The 21,059-nt window shown below is 38.2% G+C and overlaps 2 protein-coding genes across 2 annotated transcripts in view; one reads left to right on the plus strand and one right to left on the minus strand.

Moving 5' to 3' along the window:
* LOC132650793 (zinc finger protein 120-like) overlaps positions 1-21,059 on the plus strand; it is a 1,051,774-nt gene that overhangs the window by 704,914 nt on the left and 325,801 nt on the right. The gene's annotated exons all lie outside the window — the stretch shown is intronic.
* On the minus strand, positions 182-2,831 carry LOC132650740 (zinc finger protein 120-like; the record flags this gene model as incomplete). Its single annotated transcript, XM_060376072.1, has 3 exons — positions 182-941; positions 2,467-2,527; positions 2,717-2,831. Coding segments are annotated over 3 exons (936 nt in total), but the record flags the coding sequence as incomplete, so codon positions are not given.

The following is a 21,059-nucleotide window of genomic DNA, read 5'->3' on the forward strand; positions in this document are numbered from 1 at the left end:
TTCACTTCAATAAGTGTTCTTGTTCAAGATAAGTCTTACATGAAATGACTTCATGACATTAGTTATATTCATAAGGATTTCTGCAACATGGATTTTTATGTCTTCGGAGAACACTGTTATCTACGAAGGTTTTACCACATTGGTTACATTCATAAGGTTTCTCTCCAGTGTGAGTTCTTTTATGTATTAGGAATTGACTGTTCTGTGAAAAGGTTTTACCACATTGGTTACATTCATGAGGTTTTTCTCCAGTGTGAGTTCTTTTATGTACTAGGAGATTACTGTTCTGTGTAAAGGCTTTACCACATTGGTTACATTCATAAGGTTTCTCTCCGGTGTGAATTCTTTTATGTACTCGTAGATTACTGTTAGATGCAAAGGCTTTACCACATTGGTTACATTCATAAGGTTTCTCTCCAGTGTGATTTCTTTTATGTCTTTGGAGACTACTGTTATCTGCAAAGGCTTTAGCACATTGGTTACATTCATAAGGTTTCTCGCCAGTGTGAGTTCTTTTATGTTTTTGGAGATCACTGTTCCATGCAAAGGCTTTACCACATTGATTACATTCATAAGGTTTTTCTCCAGTGTGAGTTCGTTTATGTACTAAAAGCTTACTGTTATATGCAAAGGCTTTACCACATTGATTACATTCATAAGGTTTTTCTCCAGTGTGAGTTCCTTTATGTCTTAGGAGATCACTGTTAGATGCATAGGCTTTACCACATCGGTTACATTCATGAAGTTTTTCTTCAGTGTGTGTTCTTTTATGTACTAGGAGATGACTGTTCTGTGCAAAGGCTTTACCACATTGGTTACATTCATAAGGTTTCTCTCCAGTGTGAGTTCTTTTATGTTTTTGGAGACTACTGTTATCTGCAAAGGCTTTACCACATTGGTTACATTCATAAGGTTTTTCTCCAGTGTGAGTTCCTTTATGTCTTAGGAGATCACTGTTAGATGCATAGGCTTTACCACATCAGTTACATTCATGAGGTTTCTCTCCTATATGTATCCTTTTATGTCTTAGGATATGACTTTTATTTGCAAAGGCATTACTATATAGGCTACATTCATAGTGGTCCACACCAGTATGCATACTTTTACATGTGTGGGGACTACTGTGATGTGCAAAGACTTCATATTGAGTATCTTCAGGGAGTTTATCTGCACATTGATTGTTTTCATACCTGCAAAGATAATTGGCACATATGACAGCTTTTCCACATTCATTACACTAATGGACGTTTTTGCCACATGACTTAATTTTGCAGTTTGAATTAAAAGTAAAGGATAATTACATTTTGAGTTTTCATCATTATTTTTACATTCACAGTGTTCTCCTCTACTGGTTGTTTTGCTGAGCCAGCAATCAGCTAAGTACTGATGAAATCATAGTGTTGTTAGTTCTATGGCTGATCACCTGTCGTATATTTTGTAAACCTTTGCCCTTCCTTACTTATCTATTGGAAATAATAAAGAGCTAACAAGTGATAGCAAGGCGCAAAAAGCAGGACAGAACTTCTGAGTGAGAAAGGGTTGCTGGGAAGAAGAAAGCAAATGACACACCATTCACCAACATGACAGTGAGGTTAACAGATGGACATGACCATGAACAAAGAAGTAGAGCTGGCCATGCATTCAGACACTGTGCTAGGTTTGTGTTAGGGAAAAAAAAATGGTTCAGAATCTGCCCAGTAAATTGCCTAAGCTTTAAAATATTAAAAAGCCTCTGCATCATTATTTGTACTGCTGGAAGCTCTAAATAGCCCATGTAAAGCACAATAGGTATCAATTTTTAAACATCCACTCAAAATGGGGGCTACTATACCTTTTAGTTGTTCTGGGTCGTACATTGTTTCTTTCAATATACACACATTAAAATGACTTGTACTCATTGTGATATATGATATAATTATTAAAAGAATAATAATAAATGACATGGTTCCATGATGCATTCACACATTTGATTTTTGTTCATCACAGACATGTGATATAGGGATTATGGTTTTTCCACAACAACATTCCTGACTCTAAAAAACTGCCCTTCTCACAAAACTTAGCAACATTACTACAAGTATATGAGTAACCCCATTTTACTATGGATGAGTTGATTAGTATAATCTTTTGGATATACTTTCATCACCTATTTACTGTGAATACATTTGGCAATATCTGAGTTGTAGGATACTAAACAAATTGCAGTTTTACCTCAGCGCTAATGAGTAAACAATTTAATCATTGATCTTGTGTGAGTATTATTCCTTGCATTCTTTCTTAGAGGAGTGCCTTGCAAACACACATCAAATACCTAACGTGGACGTACATAGTTTAGTAACAAGTTAGTCATCATCAATAAATACACTTAAAACTGATCATTTACACTGTCCCTTCTCTTTCAAACTTCCAGAACATATTAAAATTTTTTTCAGAACCATATTCATATCAGCTTACAATGAAAATTACCTTGTATGTCTTCTAGAATTTTGACAATGCTCTTCTATATTATGACTTTCCCAATTGTAACCTAAAATACAGTAACAGAAAATGTATGCTTTATTATTGGAAATAATACAAAGTTTAAGTCGTGATCTATGGTCAATCAAAGATCGATTCATCTAATTCTTCCTCATCCTCAAGAGAAATTACAGAAGCACATCAATAATGAATAGTGTTTCCCCATATTTTAATAAGGAAAGAAAATTCATTGCCCTACCTATTGCAGTGAGGTTCCTGTAGGTCTCTAGCATCACATCTTTGTAGAGATTCCTTTGGGAAGGATCCAGCAAAGCCCACTCTTCTTGAGTGAAGTTCACATGCACATCATTGTAGGTCAATGCAGTCTAAAATATCCACACACATGTACAACAGAAAGTATGATACTTAGAATACTGGAAATGTATCCTTCTTTTACAATATTTTCAATGTATTCTGGTGGCTCTTCTACTTAGTTTCTGACACACAAGTTGTAATGTGATCACCAACTCTTTTTCGGAGTAAACTCAACAGTGAGGTTCACCTCTCTAATTTCTGCATCCTTTTAGTAGGATATAGGCTTACAAGAGAAATGTCAATTAACAGATAAAGAGAGAGAGAGAGTAAAGAGAAAAACAGTACAGAGCCCACATGAGAAAAATAGTATAAATGATTCCTGACTCTTATAAGAATGGGCAGGCTGGGTGTATTATCTGATGACTTTAATTCCAAAATCACTCAGGAAACAGAGGCTGGTGTATTTCACAGAGGTGGACGGTAGATGGCTCTTTGCAATAAATTCCAGGACACTCAGGGGTACATAATAAGAACCTGAACAATATGCAAAAATTAATCAAACAAACAAGATAAAAAACCTTAAAGATCTTTCTCAACTTTTTATAAAGAGTTACACATTCACTCCAGTTCTGCATACATGTCTAGAAACCTGAAGTACCTCATTTTAAACTGTAATATTAATATGATCTTCTTAAAAATGAAATGTATGTTTGAACAATTACAAAAGGAGAGATGAAAATATTAGCAATGTAAATGTTGATCATAAATAAGCAACATGGGGATGGAGGTATGGCTCAGTAGTTAAGAACACTGTCTGTTCTTCCAGAGGACATGGGTTAAATTCCCAGCACACATATGACAGATAACAGCTGTCTGTAACACAAATATATTCAATAAAATACTCGTAAAACATATGCAAGAACACATCAAAGATATACACGATGAAAAAATTGGCTTAATCTCAGGAATACAGGGATAGTTCAGTATATGAAAATCCATCTGTAATCCACCATATAAACTGACTGAAAGACCAAGATCACACGATCATCTCATTAGATGAAAAAAAAGGCTTTGACAAAATTCAACAACCCTTCATGTTAAAAGACTTGGAGAAATCAAGCATACAAGGATTCAGGCACACACTTAACATAATAAAAGTAGTAAAAAGCGAACTGAGGGCCAACATCAAATTATTTGGAGAGAAACTTAAAGAAATTCCACTCATATGAGGTACATATCTCCATATCTCTTCAATATACTCCTTAAGTCCTAGCCAAAACAATAAGACAACTGAAGGTTATAAAGGACATACAAATTGGAAAGGAAGAATTCAAAGTATCACTATTCGTAGATGATTTCTTAGTATACCTAGGTGACCCAAGAAATCCTACCAGGGAATTCCTACAGTTGAAATACACTTTCCACAAAGTGGCTGGGAGCACAATTAAAATTTTCATTATTCCTTCTGTATACAAATAAAAAATGGGTTGAGAATAAAATTTGGAAAACAACACCCTGAACAGTAGCCACAAACAAGATGAAGTGAAAGACCTCTATGACTAGAATTTGAAGTCTTTAAAGAAAGAAACTGAAGAAAATATCAAAAGATGGAAAGATCTCCCAAACTCATGGATATATAGGATTAACATAGAAAAACAGCATTCTTTTTTAAATATTTTATTAATTACGGTTTATTCACTTTGCATCCGTCCTCCTTCTCCCCTCCCAAATGCTCCCTTTATTCCCTTTCTCTAAGGCAGCATTCTTAAAAATGGAGTCTACAGATTCAATCCATTTCCCAACAACATTCCAACACAGTTCTTTACAGACCTTGAAAGAGCAAACATTAAATTTAAGTGGAAAAATAAAATACCCTTGATAACAGTACAATCCTATAAAATTGGAATAATGACACAGAAATAAACCCACACCCCTATTGGAACTTTACTTTCAACAAAGAAGCCAAAATTATACAATGGAAAAAAGACAGCATCTTAAACAAATTGTGGTAGATGTCTGCACATAGAAAAATGAAAATAGACCCTTTGTATGACCCTGCAGAAACTGAAGTCCAAGGGAATCAAAGACCGTCACATAAACCCAGAGACTCTAAATCATATAGAAGACAAGGTGGAGAAAATTCTGGAACTAATTAACACAGGAGAACAACATCAGCACAGGCTCTGAGATCAACAATAAATGGCATCTCAAACTGAAAAGCTTCTGTAAGTCAAAGGACATTATCAATAGAACAAAACAGCAGTCAACAGATTGGGAAAATATCTACACCAACCCTACATCAGACAGAAAAGTAATATCCAAAATATACAAAGAACTTAAGAAATTAAACACCAACAAATCAAAAAAAACAATTTAAAAATGGGGTTCAGAGCTAAACTGAGAAGTCATAAGAGAGAAAAGTCAAATGGCTGAGAAACACTTAAAGAAAAGATCAAAGTCCTTAGCCATTAGACAAATGGAAATCAAAATGACTCTAAGATTCCATCGTACACCAATGAAGTTGCTAAGATAAAAAAACTCAAGTGACAACACATTCTGGTGAGGATGTAGAGAAAAGGGAACTTTCCTCCAGGTCTGATGGGAGTGCAAACTTGTACTACTTCTCTGGTAATCAAACTGGTGCATTCTCAGAAAATTGGGCATATTTCTACCTCAATACCCATCTATACCACTCCAGGGAATATATCCCAAAGATGTTTCATTATAGAACAAGGACATTTGTTCTACTATGTTCATAGCTGTTTTATTCATAACATCCAGAAAGTGAAGAATGGATAAAGAACTACTAATACATTTACACAATGGAATACTCCTCAGTTATTAAAAATAAATCATGGAAATTGCAGGCAAATGGATCAAACTAGAAAAGATCATCCTGAGAGAGGTAACCCAGACACAGAAAGAAACACATTGCTTATAAGCAGATATTAGACCTATAGTACAGCATACGCATTCTACAATCCACACACCCAAAGAAGCTAAGTAAGAAGGGTCCATGGGAGGTTGGCAGAATATTACTCAGAATAAAAAAAAATGAGAACAGACAGCAGAAGTAGATGAATAGAGGGAACTGTGCAGAAGTTAGAATGGGGAGGGAAACAAATGTGGGTAGCAGATGTGGGGAGAATTGTAGTAGGACGTGAGAGGCATGAGAACAAGAAGGGTAACTGAGGGGGCTTCTCCTTGGAGTCATTTGACAGGGAAGTTTCATGAGAGGACCTGGGTGTGACTGGGTGTGACTCTAGCTGAGAATCCTAATGGAGGGGTAGGAGAAGAGAGACATGGAAAATTAAGTATGAAGTGACCACCTCTTAGCCAGTCAGGACTAGTGGAGAGAGGGAACAACAACTGGACAACAAAACCCACTATCCAAAAATTACCCTGACTGCAATAAGTTTAGGGATAATGATGGAACAAAGATTGAGGGAATGTCCAACCAATAATTGGGCCAACCTGAGACCCACACTACACTAGAGAGCCAGCAATGAAACTGTAAATGTTGCATTGCTGAGCTTGTAGAAAAGAGCCTAATTATGCCTGTTACCTCAGAGGCTCCACCCAATAGCCAATGGAGACAGATGCTGGAACTTGCAACTAAGCATGGGGAGGATCTCTGGGCATCTTATGGAAGTACTGGGGGAAACATGGAAGAACCCGAAGGGGATAGAAAGCCACAAGAAGACCAACAGAGAAAAGTAACCCAGACCTGGGGGGGGGTTAAGAAAATGAGACATCAACTAAGGAGCATGCATGTTCTAGACCTAGGCTTCTTGAACTTATCTGTACTAAGGGTGGTTGGGTCCATGTTTGTTGAGTGGTAAGTTGAGGGGACTGTTTCTAAAAGGAACTCTACTGCCCGCTTTTAGAAAATCTCCCCCTGTCAAGTGTGCCTTGAATGGCCTTAGTAGATGAGGATATGCTCAGTCCTGATGTGACTTGATGTGCTGCAATGGGGTGATACAAGAAGACTAAGGCTCTATTTTTGTGAGAGGGGAGGAAGAAAGGTGAGGGTGGACTGAGAGCAGAGGAAGGAAGGATCACTCTTTGGATGTAAAGTCAAAAAACAAACTAATCTCTCTAAAAAATTTAATACACTCAGAGAGAGAGACAATGGAATTGAAAGGTGATAACGGAGGGGGCTGTAGGTGGGACATGAAATAAACATAATAAATAAAAATGAAAAAGAATAATATTAATACATTCTCTGAAATATCCAGAGGGAAAACTGGCAACATGACCTTGCCCATCAAATTAGAATTCGTCCAAATAAACCTCCAAAACTGTCATCAAATCTTCATATATCTGTCATAGTCTAAGAACACAGTCATATTATACATCTATAACATGCTTTTTTGAAATTAATCTAATTATTGTGTCATTATATAGAATCTGTAGGAAATTCTCTTACAAGGCAGAACTTCAGCACGATGTGACATAAAGAAGTATGTAACTTCAAACAATACATATATACATACATACATTTTATTAAACATTTTAATGTTAATGTCCAGGAGAAAAGTCACTTTTAGCATACTTTTTTTTCTTCTAACCTGCTACTGTGCTGCTGTGATTGAATCCCCTAACCACCAACATCTCAGGTCATGAATGGGTTTACTTTTTTGGCCCATCATTTTTAAAACCTAGGATAAAAACTCAAATTTCAAGAAAACTAAGGCAAAAATCAGGGCAAATATTGTTTCCTGTCTTGCTCTCATTTCTTCATTGTCTCTGGCTCAGCTAGCTTTTTTATGCAGCCCAGGGCCACTTAATTAGGGATACTGCCATCCTCAATTGAAGAACCTTCTATAGAAATCATCAGTCAATGCAATCTCTCGTTTACATAGAAACCAGCCATTTTCTCATTAGTTTACTTACTTTTTCACCTTATAGCCTGCTCAAAGCTCTGTACCTCCTCTCCTGCTGTTATCATCCCCACCATCATCCTTCACTCCTCCTCCCCTTCTTCTCAGGAAAGGGGAGACTCCCCACAACAAATCTCAGCACATCAAGTTGCATACAGACTAAGTGCATCTTCTTCCACTGAGGCCAGAGAAGGCTTCCAAGCTAGGGCAAAATGATTCATAAGCAGTCAACTGTGTCCATGTCACAGACAGCCCCCAATTCAGATTCTAGGTGACCAACATGAAGACAAAGCTGACCATCAACTAGACATGTGTAAGTGCCTAGGTCCATTCCATGCATGTTCTTTGAATGCTGGCAACCAGCAATTTTAGGCTGGCATGCTGTGAACTGAATTTATCATGTAAAAAACCCACAGTATTATGAAACGCAGGATTATGAAGATATATTACGGACACAAAAATATGACTTCTGTACTTACTGTTCAGTACAAGTAATGAAGATTGTATACAATATGTGTGAAGGAATATAGCAAAAATTCCAAAACATAAGCCCAACAATATACTCAAGTTTTCATCAAGACACCTAAGGAAACTCAACCAAGAAAAAAAGGTAGACCAATGTTTCCTATGATTATATACATATAGAAATTAAATAAACACAAACATCACAACTCCCACAAAAATAACTCAAAGTAACTCCTACACTGTTCAAATTATGCTCTAGGTACTACTGACCTTATTTTCAAACAGAGTCCCCATGACCTGTCTCTCTAAATGGAGGTCACCAAAATGAGAGACTATGGCACTGTAGCCCTGCATGGCCCCCTAGTGACTGCAGGCAAATCCAGTCCCACTGATGCCCCTAAACAAAACAATGTTAAATAATAATTTTATAACTGTTTCCTGCCACATCTATTATGTCACAAGCTGTGAAATCTGCCCTAGTTAACTATATAACACAATGTGCATCTGTGACACCACTGCAGCTCAGAAACTCCTTTTAAACCTGGAATTGAGTTCCTTAAGTCCCAGAAATTTGACCTTCATTTTTTCAAGTTGTCTTCCCACTTCGCACACATAAATAGGCAGCTCATTACATGACTCAAATGAGTAATTTTTAGAACTCAGCTGTGGTACAGGCTTTACCTTAAAATTTTGGGAATTTTAACCAAAAGGAAAGCAAAGTCATGCTGCTGGGAAGCAATAGACTGGGATCTAAGAGACCTGTACCAATAAAGCTTGCCTTAGAAATATTTTTCCAAAAGGCTGAAGATGCAGCTGTTCTAGAATTAATATCCACCCCCACAGTGAAAGTACACCATACATAATTAAATGGTTAACTAAAAAATAATCTCTTTGATAGTAGCACATATCTAGCTCTACTTAATGCTATAAGTGAAGTCAGCCTAAAACTGATTTTGTATTCCATACACACAGTCTTTCTTAAGTCTCTTAATTTTAGGCTTCAGTTTATACATTAAACAATTTTAATATGGACTAGAGATTTCAAGTCTAGCCACTGAAACAAATGGGAGATTTACACAGCAAAGATATTCCTTGAATGATTTAAGTACTCCACTTCCATAATACAGCAGGTCATTATTCAGTGTCAAGGTAGAAGAGAGAGGACTCAGTGGTTTCCAATGTTAAGAAAAGTAGAAGGTAGAAAAAGTGCCAAAACCATACAATGAAAAAAAAAAAAGACATCTTAACAAATGGTGTTGGACTAACTGGATGTGTACATGTACAAAAATGCAAACAGACAAATACTTATCACCCTGCACAAAACTAAAATACATATGGATCAAAGACCTCAATATAAAAACGGACACACTAAACCTGTTAGAAGAAAAAGTGGGGAAGAGCCTAGAACACATTGGCACAGGAGACAACTTCCTGAACAGAACACCAACAGCACAGGCTCTAAAATCAACAATCAATAAATGGGACCTCATGAAACTGAAAGGCTTCTGTAAAACAAAGGACACTGTCATGAGAACAAAACAGTTTACAGACGATCTACAGGTTGGGAAAGGATCTTCACCAACTCTATATCTGACAGAGGGCTGATATCTAGAATATATAAAGAAATTAAGAAGCAACAAATCAAGTAATCCAATTTAAAAAATGGGATACAGAACTAAACAGAATTCTCAATAAAGGAACATCAAATCACAAAGAAACACGTAAAGAAAGGCCCAACATCTTTAGTCTCATGGAAATGCAAACCAACACGACCCTGAGATTTCACCTTACACCCATAAGAATGGCTAACATCAAAAACTCAAGTGACAACACATGCTAGAGATTATGTGAAGCGGAACCCTCCTCCATTGCTGGTGGAAAAGTAAACTTGTACAACCACCTTGGAAATCAATCTGGTCCTTTCTCAGACACTTAGGAATAGTGCTAACTCAAGATCCAGCTATACCACTCCTAGGCATATATCCAAAAGTTACTCAAGTATACAACAAGGACATTTGCTCAACCATGTTCATAGAAGCTTTATTTGTAATAGTCAGAAGCTGGAAACAACCCAGATGTCCCTCAACGGAGAAATGGATACAGAAATTATGGTACATTTACACAATGAAATACTACTCAGCAAAGAAAGCATGAAATCAGCAAGCAAAAGGTGGGATCTAGAAATGATCATCCTGAGTGAGGTATCCCAGAAGCAGAAAGAGGCACATGGTATATACTCACTTATAAGTGGATATTAGACATATAATATAGGATAATCATACTAAAATCTGTACACCTAAGGAAACTGATCAAGAGGGAGGACCCTGGTACGATACTCAATCTTCATTGAGAAAGGCAAACAAGACAGACATCGGAAGAGGGAGAAAACAGAAAACAGGACAGGAGCCTATCACAGAGGGCTTCTGAAAGACTTTACTCAGCAGGATATCAAAAAAAATATGCTGAGATTCATAGCCCACCTTTTTGCAGAGTGCAGGGAATTTGGGGGAGGAAGGGGGAGATAGAGGGACCTGGAAGGAAAAAAAGCCCCACAAGAGCAACAGAACCAAGAACTCTGGGCACAGGGGTCATTTCTGAGACTGATACTCCAAGGAAGGATCATGCATGGAGATAACTTGGAACTCCTGCATAGAAGTGTCCCGTGGCAGTTCAGTGTCCAAGGGGGTTCCCTGGTAGAGGGAACAGGGACTGTCTCTGACATGAACTCAATGACTGGCTCTTTGATCACCTCCACCTGAGGGGGGAACAGCCTTGTCAGTCCACAGAGGAAGACAGAGAAGCTGGTCCTGATGAAACCTGATGGACTAGGGTTAGATGGAAGTGGGAAGGACCTACCCTGTTATTGGAATGGGGGAGGGGCATGGGAGAGAAGGAGAAAGGGAATGTGGGATTAGGAGAGAAAAGGGGAAGGGGATGCAGCTGGGATGGAAAGTGAATAAACTAATAAAATAAAAATTAATAAAAATAAAATTAAAAAATACAACAACAACAAAAAGCTAGGGTGGGAAGGTCTTGCACAAGCTACGTCTTATCCTAACTAAGCTTCTTGAGAAGAATAGCATCTTGTACACTACTTTCTTGAAAGAAATGGAAGGAAACAGGAAACGTCTATGAATTGATCAGAAATTCTCATACAATGGGATAAAATCATGAGGAGTCTAAAAAAACAATACTGCATGAGGGAAACACAAGATCTCAATAACATTATTTACCAACACCACAGTGACTTTGGAACTGATGAGGGTATTTCCATGTGTTTGAAAGAGGTGGGTTCTCAAAATGAGAAGTAAGCACTCCTCAAATGTCCTTACCCTGCTGCTCACCCTATTTCTGGTTTTAGAAAAGGAACAGTGCTTTATTTTAAATAACTCAGAATCTTGGGGAAATCTCCCAAGGCCGAGGCCACAAGGATGTACTGGCTCTGCAAAGCATATTTGAGGAGTGTGAGAAGTTAGATTATTCTCCATCATGAGGACCTCAAGGAAGGTTTTGTTTGGTCAGGGCAGCCCTCAACACAACAGTGTTTTCTCTGTTCAACTGTTTTCATCAGATGTCTTGCCCGTGTGGCTGAACTATGCTTTTATTAAGAAGAAAACTGCAACTTTATGGCACATCAGGATTTAATGTTGGCTCTGATTCTGTAATGGCCCACTAAGCAGCTTGTTAGATGTCTCTTTTTTGACATGGAGATGGGCCAATGGTTGGTATGAATCAGGGTCTTTCTCCTTGGTTATGGCTGGAGACAAATTTGTTGACTATCCTCTTGAGAAAATGGGTTTCCTAGCATCCCAATCTCTAACAGGCTGGGTTGGCATGCTACTTATCTGTTTTAAAACAGCCCTTAGCTATTCTACTTGGTGTGATGTCCTGTCACCTAAGCACTGAAAATTTCTGTACATCAACTGTTCTATGAATTTACATCACAGCTTTACACTGAAGTGCTACTCAATACATATGTTACCTACAACTTCCACTAAACATGCATACACATAGTGTGTAAGAGGTGGCCTCCAGAGCCCAACCTTCCTCAAACAGCTCTTCCATTTTACTAGCAAGATAAATCTAACTTTAAAGTCCCAATGTTGCAGCGCCGTTTTCCACTGAACACATTGAAACATTTTCCTAATTATCAGTTAACTGGTTAAACTTGCTGTTACTTTAACCAGGTGCCTTAAATTGTATAAGTAAGCCCTCACTTACTAACAGTCAGAGGACACACTTCTCTGTTGCCTTATCACCTTGAGCTCTGGAACAAATGTCAAGTGATAAAAATTAGAGGCCTTAGGTTCCAGGCCGAATGTCTTAGAAAACATTTAAAAGTGTTGAGCCCAGGTGTACTGGATCAGCATAGCCTCCAACATAAACTCCCTTGCTTAACCCACATTTGATTGGATGACCCCAACTCTCTCCAAGGGGCCCTCACCTTGTGAATTTAAACCTTTAAATATACAATAAAGCATACCCTGGGGCACCATTCAGATCTGAACTGGCCACTTCCCTGAGCTCAGAAAATAAAGCATTCATTCTAACCTCCTGTTCCAGAAGTGAGTTCTCTCTGTTCGGAACCAAAAGTCAATATACTCAAGATATTCAGATGCCCGGCTATGTTCAGGGCAAGGAAAGGGGGCCTCTCTGGTGGCTGTTTCTGGTTGCCAGCTCCCACCCACCCTCAGGAAGGACCCTAAACAGCTTCTACTGCTGTTCAGCCTCCTGCTCCACCAGGCTGGGGGAAGTGGACACACACCATGTTGCAACTTCGGAACTTGGCTGAAATCCCCTCACAGTACACAGCAGCAGCACTTATACCAGAGCAGACCAACCATTCAACCCTGCTCAGCTAAAGAGCGAACTTGCAGCAAGGCGCCAGGAAGAACCCGCCTCTCCCTCTGACTGCAGGAATGAAAGCATCTGATTGGCCAATGAGTCTTAAGTGACATGAGCACCTCCCTTAGGATTACAGTGTACTGAAGGGACAAGGCTTAGTGATTCCTGGTCCAGGCTTCTCTTTTAGGACAAAACTTTCTTCAGATCTGGACATGTTTGCATTTCATCATCATTTGTGCCTGTTCTCCCATAGCCTACCCTGTGTCTTTCAGCACTCAGGATACAATTACCCTCTTCCTCCTCTAATCAGCTTGCATAGCTGCACAAACATTACTCAACCTGTAGCAGAGTGAACACTCTGTCCAACAGGTGGAAGAAGGCCAAGAATTTTGAGAATTAAAGAGAGATTTAAGAAAATGCAAAGAGTTTTTTGTTCTGTGACTTCAGGTAAACTGGAGCCACTTTTCTCCTGGAAGAGTCCCAGGAGAAAAAAAAGCAGGGAAAACATGACACTTTGGAGTACTATCATCAGGTAAAACTTCTTCCTCAATAGGAAGATGAAGAACACAGAAACCTGCACTAGTGAAGGCTCTCTGCATGAAATGACCTGACAGAATAAATTTTTCTGTATATGTATACAGCTAATACATATATATTTATGTATACACACACACACACGCACACACACACACATGATTTGGTATTTTGAGACAGGGCCTCTTCTTTTAGCCCTGGTTGTCTTGGACTAGATCTGTAGACCAGGCTGACCTTGGAGTCGCTGAGACTGGCCTGCTTCTTCCTGCCAGAAGGCTGGGATTCAAGACCTGTGCCACTAAATCCATCTTAGATTTTCTGTTTTATTTTATTTTTTTTAAAGACCGGGTTTCATCATGTAGGCCCGTTTGTGCTGGACTCTTTGTCAACGAGGCTAACACTGAACTCACAGAGCACAGCCTGTGTCTGCCTTTCAGGTGCCTGGATTAAAGGCTTGTGCAAGCATGGCTGGCAAGACCTTAGACTTTTAAGGATATGTTTAAAGGAGGGTTTCTTATCTAACTAATTTTTTTAAAGATTTTTGAGTAGGTGGATGAGGAGACCTCTGACTATTATTATCTGTATGTATCTGTGTGTGCATTAAATCAGACATTGTTGCCATGCTCACAGACCTTCTTAGATCAGAGCTTTTACTCTTATGCCTAAGAAATTTTTATTTTATTTTATTTTATTTTATTTTATTTTATTTTATTTTATTTTATTAGAAAAACATCTCCCCAGGCAGTGAGTTCTGTGCTGAGCATCACTTGCACTGTGGGTCTGATCCTCTGAGGGCAAGGAATCATATGAAAGAAGAGAGACTTAGTATCATCTGGAGAGGACAGGAGCTCTACAAGGACCAAATATATCTGGGCACAGGGGTCTTTTATGAGACTGTATCTCCAATCAAGGACCATGTATGGATATAACCTAGAACCCCTGCTCGGATGGAACCCATGGTAGCTTAGTAGCCAAGTGTGTTCTCTAGTAATGGGAACAGGGACTGTTTATGACATGAATTCAATGGCTGGCTCTTTGATCTACCCCCCACCTCCAGGGAGGAGCAGCCTTCCTAGAACACAAAGGTGGATATTGCAGTCAGTCCTGAAGATACCTGATAAGCTAAGGTGAGGTGGACCTCTCTTATCAGTGGCCTTGGAAAGGGGCATGGAGGAAATGAGGGAGAGAGGGTGGGATTGGAAAGGAGTGAGGGAGTGGGCTACAGCGGGAATAAAAAGTTAATAAACTGTAACTAATATTAAAAAAATAAAATAAATAAAATAAAAAACAGAGAATCTCAATGTAGATCTCAATGTAGAATTCTCAACAGGAGAATCTCAGATGGCTGAGAAACACTGTTCAGGTTCAGCATCCTTAGCCTTTAAGGTAATGCAAATGGAAACTACTTTGAGCTTTAATTTTACACATGTTAGATGGTGAAGTTTAACAGGACAAGTGACAGCTCACTCACACTGACAAAGGTGTTGGGGAAGGGGAACACTCATCCATTGCTGGTTGGAGGTCAAACAAATACAGCCAACATTGTATTTTCTCACACAACTGAGTTGTTGTCCTAGGAGGTTGTATGAGGATGCCCAAAAGCCCAGGCTGATGTTACAAGAGAGCATTGCTCTCTGAAAAACAACAGCAGGGCCACACTCTGGAGGAAAGCTTATACACAGTGCACTGAAAGTGGAGAGGTGGACGAAGTGCAGGTTAAAAGATTTCACCCCTATGTTCTAGTCTCTTTGGGGTAAGACAGTACTGTACAGGCTATCAAAAGAGAAACCCGGACATAAACCCAGAATAAAAACCACTACACCTAAAATCTGTACTGCTTACAAGATGTAAAGGGGGCATGATTATACCAAACTTGCTTGAGTGGTGAGCTAATGTTTGGTTTAACTTGCAGCACAATCCATTAGATGGAACCCACTCCCTTGATGGCCAGGAATGTCTCCAAGACATAAACAGCAAGGACTGTGTTTGTATGTGTCCGCTCCAGGTCCACTGCAGAGATGTCATGGCTGTTAGTTCTATATTTTTGTTAGACTCCTAACATTAAGAACAGGTATAACTTTGACTCTCTCACCTGCTCTTGAGACTCTTTTTCCCCTATTTAGGGTTCCTTGTCCATCCTCACTGTGAGGTCTGTTGGCCTTATCTTTTTTGTATCTTGTTTGGCAGTCCTATCTTAGAGGCCTGTTCTTTTCTGAAATGGATACAGAGGAAGGAAGTAGATATGGGGAAAGAAGGGAGGTATGCTGGATGTGAGAGAAGTGGAGGGAGGGAAAACAGTGGTCAGAATATATTGTATGAGGGAAGAATCCTTTTCAATTAAAAAGCATTAATTTAATTTTCCTACATAAAAATGCAAAGAAGAGAAGCAATCAAAGAGAAGTGAAATAGTGAAGACAAGGAAAAAAAAATCATGATGTACAGTTATTATTCGGTGTGCAAAGAGGGGAAACATCACTCAGGAGTTTAACAAGCTTATTCTTTAGTCTTACCTAGATCTATGAAATCAGATATTTTGCTCTCACCAATATGAAATATATAACACAGGTAAAATGAGGTAATTTTCTGCTGTTGTGTGGAATTACAGGGGTCCCTGCTCACTTAATTCCAAAACAGTACTCTTTCTTCTCTATAATAAAAACTAAAGTTTGGAGCTAGAGAGGTGGCTCAGCAGATAAGAACACCCTCTGTTCCTTCAGATGTCCTGAGTTCAATTCTCAGAAACCACAAGGTGGCTCACAATCATCTATACTGAGATATGTTGCCCTCTTCTGGCATGCAGGTACAAATGCTGATAGAACATTAATTAAATATATAGTCTTTAAAAAACAAAAAAATAATTTGAATAATATTCACAATAATGGAAATAAGCATGTAATGTTATACACTATTTATGCATTAACTATATAATACATTAAGTATATACAAACTGATATTTTAAAATGCTAAGTGTTTAAACATATTTTCCCAGTAAAAATAAACATGTCATCATCTAAGGTGGGTTAGCTGATCAAAACAAAACTAAGTGTTACTTGTCTAAGACTATTACATATTTATTCAACTGTAATTTGTCATTATTTCAATACAAACAAAACAAGTCAGTCTGTTTCTTAACTCATTTTCACTTCATGCAGCATGACTCATTGGCAGAAAACTCTTACGCCATCAAAATAAACCAACATTCTGCATTTTTATAGTATATTATATTGTAAAAGTACATTTGCTTTTTATTTCTATAACTGCATTTGCTCTAAAAAGCCTGACATTTGATTTTCCTTCTCCACATACCAAATAAAAATATATTAAAAAATTCTTTGAAAGTGATTGCTTCTGCTAGGTTGTGTTGTTTCTGCCCTTCATTTTCTATTGTGAACTATAAGGTAGACAAGTTGACTAAAGCTCTCCTACCCAATGGACAAATGGGAATGTAGCAAGATTGGAATCAGAGAGAGAGAGAGAAGTTTGTTGATTTGACACTGCTTATGCTGTAATTATACACTGTTTCATGACCAATAAAGCAATGACTGTGAAAGTCTTTTATAAGTGTATAATCCCTTTACCATTGCTATTGTTGTCATTCATTTATCATACTGTCCTTCTGAGTCACAAACCATGACCTCAACAAATAAGGAATTAGGTTACTTTAAAAGTTATCCACCACAAACATAAACACAATAAACATGAGAATTCAGATACATTTTATAACTAATCAAAAGTACATGAAACTTTACTGAGAAGACTGCTGGGATCAATAGCCATTTTGTCATTTTATGAGAGCTACGTGCAATGTAGGCACATGTAAACATGGATACAATGAGAATGTGTGAAAAACATGGTTTATTGTAGTTTTTTTGTTTGTTTGTTTGTTTGGGTAATGAGGAGGTGTGAGTGTAGGTAACACCAACAAATGCATCAGATTACAAATAATAAATCCTTGCAGTTTTACATGAACTATAAGAACACAACCTGATGTTCCTTAATTTTAGTACAAATCTGTGGGAATTCCTAAATTCTGCTATCAAGAGATTATTTTGTATGCTAATACATGATCCCATACCACATTCAAATTTATTGTTCAATTGAGAACCATGTTTTATTTTCACTTTTTTTCTTCTCAAATTACACATGGGGGGATAGCTTTTGTGACCATAGCAGTGTATTTTGTGTCAGTAAACTCTATACTGAAGTCTTCTTTCTATGGCTGTGTAAATTATTTCATTACTTTCAATTTTATATACTAACTATAGTTTGTTAAACAAATGATTATGTAGGATATCATTTACACTTTTATACTAGAGTAAACAAAACCAATGGAATGATGTATTTTTAAAAAAGATGTTGGCTATTTTCTATTTCAATATGAATTCACCAGAATCCAAAGAAAATTTCTATGAATTTCTAAGAGGAAAGCTGATTCCAAAGCTATGTCCCATGAAAAACGACACAGAATTCCAAATAGGATAATGAAGTAAGAGTACACACATATGCAGCTGTGACCTCAGAACGTGTCTCAGAGCTACAACTATCAAGAATGTGTACAACAGTTGCGACCAAATTAGGAGACAAAGAGAAAAAGCCAAAATCATAAGCCTAAAAATATATTCAAGTTTTCCTCAAAAGGCCCAAGGAAACTCTGCCAGGAAAAATGTGACTTGTCCAAGGTTACTTATGTTTATATGTGTATAGAAATTAAATAAGCACAGACTGCAAAACTCTTACAAAAGCAACTCAAGCTGACCCCTAAAGTATATTTCTGACAAACCAGCTACTGTAGATTGCTCTTCTAAAAGGAGAGACCACATGCTCAATGGTCTGGAGCTCACTGTGGAAAAAAAGTGATCAAAAAAGAGGGCTACGATTCTAAAGCCCCTCATGCCTTCTTGTGGTTTCAGGCAAATCCAGCACCACTAAAAGCAGTACACAAACCAATGTGGTGAGTGTTTTCATGTTTGCTTACTCCCACATGGATTGTGCCATAAGATATGGAATCTGCCTTATCCACCTCCCCAACACTAGCACATCTTAAAAACCTCTGCATCTCAGAAATTCCTATTGTGTCCTGAAATTAAATTTTCCTGAATCACACCACTATGGCTGAAAGAAAGAAAAAGATAAAAAGATTCCAAACAAAAATTGATAGAGGATTCACATCACCCACTTTTTCCAGCTTCAAAACTATTTATAAAATTTGCCACACAAACCTGAATGTGGAATGCAAGGTTAAGAACTTCTAGAGAGCAGACCATCAGTTTTCCAATTTCTCTTCTTACCACACACCAAAAACAACGTGTGTGTGTGTGCACACTGGACAGTGATATTTTAACTATCACAGCTTTAAGCTGCCAGGGATGCAGAGGAATTCTCCCAGGCCCCACCCACTGCCCCCAAGGAATCTACACTCAAGGAAGAGTCAGAGACCAAGGACCAATCCCCAAGTCACCACATAGATCAACAGAATGACAGTTAACCCACAGTCTCAGCATCACAATATCAGACTCTGAGAGCTTAGCAGATCTTTTCCTCCTGGTTTTGGTACAGTGGCCCACACACTCACCATTGCATAGTTTGAAGTCCCCCTCACAGTTCTTTTCAGCTGCATCAGAAAAGAATCCTGGAAAGAAAATATGAGCTACCTTCCATTGGTGCTGCTGACTGATAGGTCTGCCTAGAGTCCCTCATTTCCTTTGACCACCCAGCTGGGCTTAAGGACACTAACAGCTACTCTACTGGGGGATGAGATCAAATAGCTCAGAGAGCTGAGACCTTCCCAACTGGGTCCACACTTTAGGCACACACAGAGCCCTACTCTAAGAAATTTGTATTTTAGTATGACTTTCCCATCTCCAAGACACAAGGAGATAGTTCCTCTTCTACTTCACAGGGTCCTTTGTGTGCACATTCCAACACACAATAATTGTTCAGTGTCACTATCTCTACATTATAGCTGAGAAATCCTGAAGCCAAACAAGTCAAAGTCAAACAGTAACAATTAAAACAAAAATTGATGAAGAATATGAAAGGAGTGGTAAATGGGAAATGAATGAAAAAAAAGAAATAAAAAGGAAAGGTCATAAATGATTCTAGGTATGGTGGGGTAGAAAGTTTATTATAGAGAAAAGGGACAGAATAGCCAGATGCAGGGACATCTGGGAGAGTCCAGAGGAAACATGACTGAGCATTATGAGTAAAAGTAGGAGGGGAGAGGGGAAAGCTAGACCAAGAGGCCTGGATAGTAAATGATAGATGAAAAAGCCCAGGTAACCAAAATGGTTGGATTACATAAGGAAGACCACCCAGGGGAAGGGGAACTCAGACCCTGGGCTAGAAGGCTGAGGATGCCAAACATTACCCTATCACAGGTAGAAACAGAGGGATGCTAGGAGAACCAGAAGCTGGGCCTCCTTTGATTTGTTAAATAGGTACCTCAGATATTTGTCCCAGCATTTGAGACTTAACAGTAGGGAAGAATGAGGGGGTTGAAATTATTTAACTATAATCTCAAAAATTGTAAAAAGTTAAAACACGCTTCATGCTCCAATAGTTTTTTGGGACTAGACATGCGTAGCAGAGCACACCAAGAATTATAAACTCCTTTTCTCTAGGGGTGCACCATTGTTAGAATAATAACATTCCATTTATGCTTGGCCACACCAGATTATCCAGTTCTTCTTTGTTTGTTGAACCAGTGTAACTACAGATATTTTGTTTCTAGAAATAAGTTTAGTTGCTTTTCCAGAATCTTGATTGACTTGGTCTGTGAACTCCAAGTATTGCCAGTTTGGACATTTCCTAATCATCTAAAATTGAATAACTGACAATTCTGTCCAAGCAGGAAAGCTCTCACCACCCTTCTTCTCCATCCCTTTCTGTGCTATGATGACACCAGCTTCAAATTTAGTCACTGAACTCAATTCATACACTGGTGCTTCTTTATTTGTAATTACCCACCCTATGAAAGCCAGAGATGTTTGAGGAACCTCATTCACTGGTCCCTTTTCCATTTCACTGAGCAGGTTAAGGTCCAGCCTGAAATGAGTTGCAAGACACTGGGCCACAAAGGCAGGATTAGGTGGTTCAAAGCAAGTCTTAACTATATAGCGTGAAGGCTGAGTTTTGGAAGACATTGCTCTAAACAGAAACTAATGAAAAATCCATTTTTAATTAGGAATGAAATTCTTTTTAAAAATATTTAATTTTATTTTCTGTGCATTAGTGTGTAGGTGTCAGATTGTTTGGAATTGGCATTACAGACAGTTGTGAGCTGTTACATGGGTGCTAGGAATTGAATCTGGGTCCTTTAGAAGAGGAGGCAGTGCTCTTAACCACTGAGCCATCTCTCCAGTCCCAGGAATGAAATCCTTAATGACTGATAAATGTTGGAGAAGAGAAAGAAATAAGAGATTAGAGCAGTGATGCATAAAGAAAATAAAACTTACTAATTAATACCAACAATTGACTTTTTTAGAAAGATAAATATAATTGAAAAACTACATAGGTATATTTACTGAGTTTGAACAAAAGCAGCCCCTTCTCTGGTAGAGC

This window comes from Meriones unguiculatus (assembly GCF_030254825.1).
Source record: "Meriones unguiculatus strain TT.TT164.6M chromosome 13 unlocalized genomic scaffold, Bangor_MerUng_6.1 Chr13_unordered_Scaffold_33, whole genome shotgun sequence".
NCBI classification, from domain to species: domain Eukaryota; kingdom Metazoa; phylum Chordata; class Mammalia; order Rodentia; family Muridae; genus Meriones; species Meriones unguiculatus.